General features: G+C 47.6%; 1 protein-coding gene across 7 annotated transcripts in view; it reads left to right on the top strand.

Moving 5' to 3' along the window:
* The window catches only part of LOC116075668 (zinc finger protein 709-like), a 26,444-nt gene that overhangs the window by 4,001 nt on the left and 18,644 nt on the right, over positions 1-3,799 (top strand). The window contains exons 1-2 of one of the 7 annotated variants that reach the window (XM_031348891.1): positions 1,280-1,390; positions 2,569-2,695. The exons of 1 other annotated variant lie outside the window; for it this stretch is intronic. Coding sequence is in view for 2 of the 6 variants with exons in the window: in XM_031348886.1 (XP_031204746.1) it covers positions 1,250-1,390 (141 nt within the window). In the remaining 4 variants the exon portion in view is untranslated. 5 more of the 7 variants (XM_031348890.1, XM_031348892.1, XM_031348886.1 and 2 more) reach the window with 5 other exon arrangements.

Genomic DNA, 3,799 nt, shown 5'->3' with positions numbered 1-3,799 from the left:
TTTTTTGGTTTTTCGAGACAGGGTTTCTCTGTATAGCCCTGGCTGTCCTGGAGGTAGCCAGTGCTCTTAATGGAACCATCTCTCCAGCCCTGGTCCAGATCTTTAATCCAGATCTAACGTGGGCTACGGCTTCTGCTGGAAGCCTTTATGTGGGATGGAAGAAAGAAGCTCTTGCTCTTGCCTTGCTTGCAAGACCATCCCTACACTGGCATTAGAACCTTCTTCTTTAGTTCTCAGTTGACCACCAGCTGAGGGATCCAGCCTTGTGTGCTGAGCAACTGCTGGATTCCTGGACTTTCTGTTCATAGCCAGTCATTGTTGGACTAGCTAGACCACAGCCTGTAGGTCATTCTTTAAGTGTGTGTGTGTGTGTGTGTGTGTGTGTGTTGTGTTACGACAAAAAACCCTGTGGTGGTTGGAATTGCTTGGTGTAGTCCAGGGAGTGGCACTATTAGGAAATGTGGCCTTTTTGGAGGAATTGTGTCACTGTGGGGGTGGGCTTTGAGCCTCTTAGTGCTCAAGCTTTGCCCAGTACAGAAGGGAGTCCCTTCCTGGCTGCCTGTAGAAGACAGTCTCTGCCTAGATGCCTTCTGATCAAGATGTAGAACTCCCAACTCTTACAGTATCAAATGTGCCTGGACTCTACCATGCTTCCCATTAGGATATGAATGGACTGAACCTCTGAAACTGTAATCTGGACCCATTAAGTGTTTTCAGTTATATGAGTTGCCTTGGTCATTATGTTTTCTTTACAGCAATAAAACCCTAACTAACACACAGCAAGAGCAGATGTTTATTGGTCTGAGAGACTAAAGCCTCCAAACCTGAAGACATCACAAAGGGTCTGAAAAACAGTTTTTGCAGTAGAGAGCAGAGCAGGGAGGCCCTGACTTCAACAGGCCCAGAAACGGGTTTTCTGGGTTATTTATTTATTTATTTATTTATTTATTTATTTATTGAAACTGCGGGGTGAGAGACAAGTCAGGTTGCCTATTTTTGTGAATTTTATTGGTGGACTTTTTCCCAAAGTCTTGGGCAGACTGGCAGTATGGTGGTGGGATGGGGGCTGGCAGAGGGGTTTCCTTTAATAAGGCCTTTCCTCATAATCCCGCTCAAAGCTGCTCTTTGAGTTGTCTCCATGACCACTGAGTCTGGAATTCTCTTGCTCTGACTCCGTTCTTAGGAAGAAGAATTAGAACTTGCCCACTGTGCATTGTCACAAGCAAGAGGACAAATTACGCTTACATATATGCACACTTTCACCCAGACAGGGCTAGAACCTAGCCTAGTGAGCGTACTCCGCTTGCTAATTTGCCTAATAAAACTTGTATCTCCTGTCACAAGTGCTCCAGGACCCGAGCCAAGGGCTCGCTGGCCTATCCGGATAAAGGTTAGACTCGCTGGCCTATCAGGGTAAAGGTTATTACTTTAGTGCCTGAAGTGTCCAATGAGGAGTATGCTTCTTACGTGAGGGAATTTGTCAGACCTAGGTCTGTTTCCTTAACAACAACCCCCCCCCCCCCCAATTAGGCATGTTTGTGTTAATTTGGAAGTACATCCTAGATGCCAGGCCTAGATATCAAAGTCGCCTTCACTGACTGCAGGAGCGGCAGGAGGACACTAGGACACTCCGTGGCTGGAAATGGTATGTTCGGCCTGTGTCTTAGATGTGGGGAGGATGCTGGTCCAGCAGACCGAGACCGCTGTGAGAACGGGTCTTCCTAGACAGTTGAGTCTGCAGCAGAGTCTCTTCTGGCTCCGTTGTGTCTTGTCGCTCCGATCCCGCCCGGTGGAGTTGGTCCATCAGACAGAGCCGTGGTCCATCAGACAGAGCCGTGGTCTCTCCCTCCCTGAGCTTACGCTCAATGCTGCGGCGTCTTGGGCTTCTCAATCAAGGTCTCTGCAATGCGAGCGGTGTGGGTAGAGGGTCCTGGGGAGCCAAGCCTAGGAGTTGGATTGGGGCTCTTTTGCCGGGGATAGAGGTGGAGCTGAGTGGATGGTGAAGGTTAGGACACGAGTCCTATAGCTGCCTCGTCTTCCCCCCGAAAATCTCGACACGCCCCATGCAGTGTCTCAGGGCAGACAGAGCACTCAGACAGAGTACTCAGACAGAGCACACTGTGATTCTCAGTGTTGAGAGAGAGATTTGGGGGGGGGGAGTTGCGGGGGGATTGAGACATATTGGAGCAGCGAGTAGCCCAATCTTTTCAGGAATAAAAGTCAAGTTACCATAGAGCAGTGGTCCTCAACCTTCCTAATGCTGCAAGCATTAGGAAGCATTTCATGTTGTGAACCCATCCATAAAATTATTCTCGCTGCTACTTTATAACTGTAATTCGGCTACTGTTATGAGCCGTAATGTAAATATCTGATATGCAGGATATCTAATATACAACCTTTGTGCTGATCCACCCAAGCGACCCACAGGCTGAGAAACACTGCTTTTGAGGGGTTGGGAGAGATGTAAATACACAGAGGTAACCACCAGGAAGTTATTTTTTGTGATTTTGTGATTTGACTGGGAACTGGGTGGATGGTTTTCTACATCCAGATATTTTGTATCTGCAGGAAAAGAAGAATGGTCAGGCTGGGGCAGAGCAATTCTTTATGGCTAGGGGCTATTACCCTGCGCAGCCTGACTCCATTCCTAGTGACCCGAGGCTTTTAACCCACACAAAGAGCAGCTGCAGCTAAGGTAGGAAAAACCAAGCCTCTGTGGATTTTTATTTTAGGCTTCCGGATGCAGGATGGCTCAGTCACAGCTCCAGTGTATTGCTTTTCTGGGGCGGGGGAATTTTCAAGTCAGAGTTTCTCTGTGTAGCCCTGGCTGTCCAGGAGCCCCAGTTGTGGACCAAGCTGGCCTCAGATCCAGAAATCTGACTGCTTTTCCCTGGAGTGCTGGGACTAAAGGCATGCGCTACCATACCCAGCTTCAGAGCTCCAGAGTTTATCAGTTTATCAGTTCCCTTTCCACTTTCTTTCACACTGCTTGTGCTTAGGTTAATTCTCATTTTTGTCCCCACCTTTTTGAGCAAGTTTCTTTCTTTCTTTCTTCCTTTGTTTCTTTCTTTCTTTCTTTCTTCCTTCCTTTCTTCTTTCTTTCTTCTTTTTCTTTTTTTTTCTTTTTCTTTTTTGTTTGTTTTTTGTTTGTTTGTTTGTTTGTTTGTTTTTGTTTTTTCGAGACAGGATTTCTCTGTGTAGCCCTGGCTGTCCTGGAACTCACTCTGTAGACCAGGCTGGCCTCGAACTCAGAAATCCGCCTGCCTCTGCTTCCCAAGTGCTGGGATTAAAGGAGTGAACCACCACCGCCCGGCCCCTTTTTGAGCAATTCCAAACTCCAGAACTGAAGGCTGTTTCTCCCTTCAGGGCTTCAACATGGCTGCCTGAGGCTTGTTGCTATAACTCACCCCATGAAGCTCTTCTCAGCTCCCTTTCTGCCAAACCTGTAACATATATGTTACAGTAACTCCAAAAGCCTTGAACCTGTTATGTCAGCAACAGACATGTTTGTGTTAGTGAAATTGGCATTCCCAACCTGTGCCCCAAGTTAGGCCCAGCCCCCTATTCTCAGTAGTCCAATAAAAAGAGTCAGGTAATTAATGGAGAGCAGAAAAGATCTACTTCTTGTCTGCTCATTGGAAAGAGGAAGAAGAGATCTAGGGAGGCCCTTAAGTCTGTCTTCAAGATCCTGCAGTGAGATCAAAGTGCAGTAGAGGCCAGGGATGTGCATAAGCAAGCAGTCCAGGTCTGTGTGGTCCCACCCTGCACTGGCCCACCATTGGTGGGCTTCAGGCTCATC

Source organism: Mastomys coucha, unplaced genomic scaffold, assembly GCF_008632895.1.
Source record: "Mastomys coucha isolate ucsf_1 unplaced genomic scaffold, UCSF_Mcou_1 pScaffold4, whole genome shotgun sequence".
NCBI lineage: Eukaryota > Metazoa > Chordata > Mammalia > Rodentia > Muridae > Mastomys > Mastomys coucha.
Note: the sequence above shows the minus strand (reverse complement) of the source record. Positions and strands in the feature narration are given on the sequence as shown.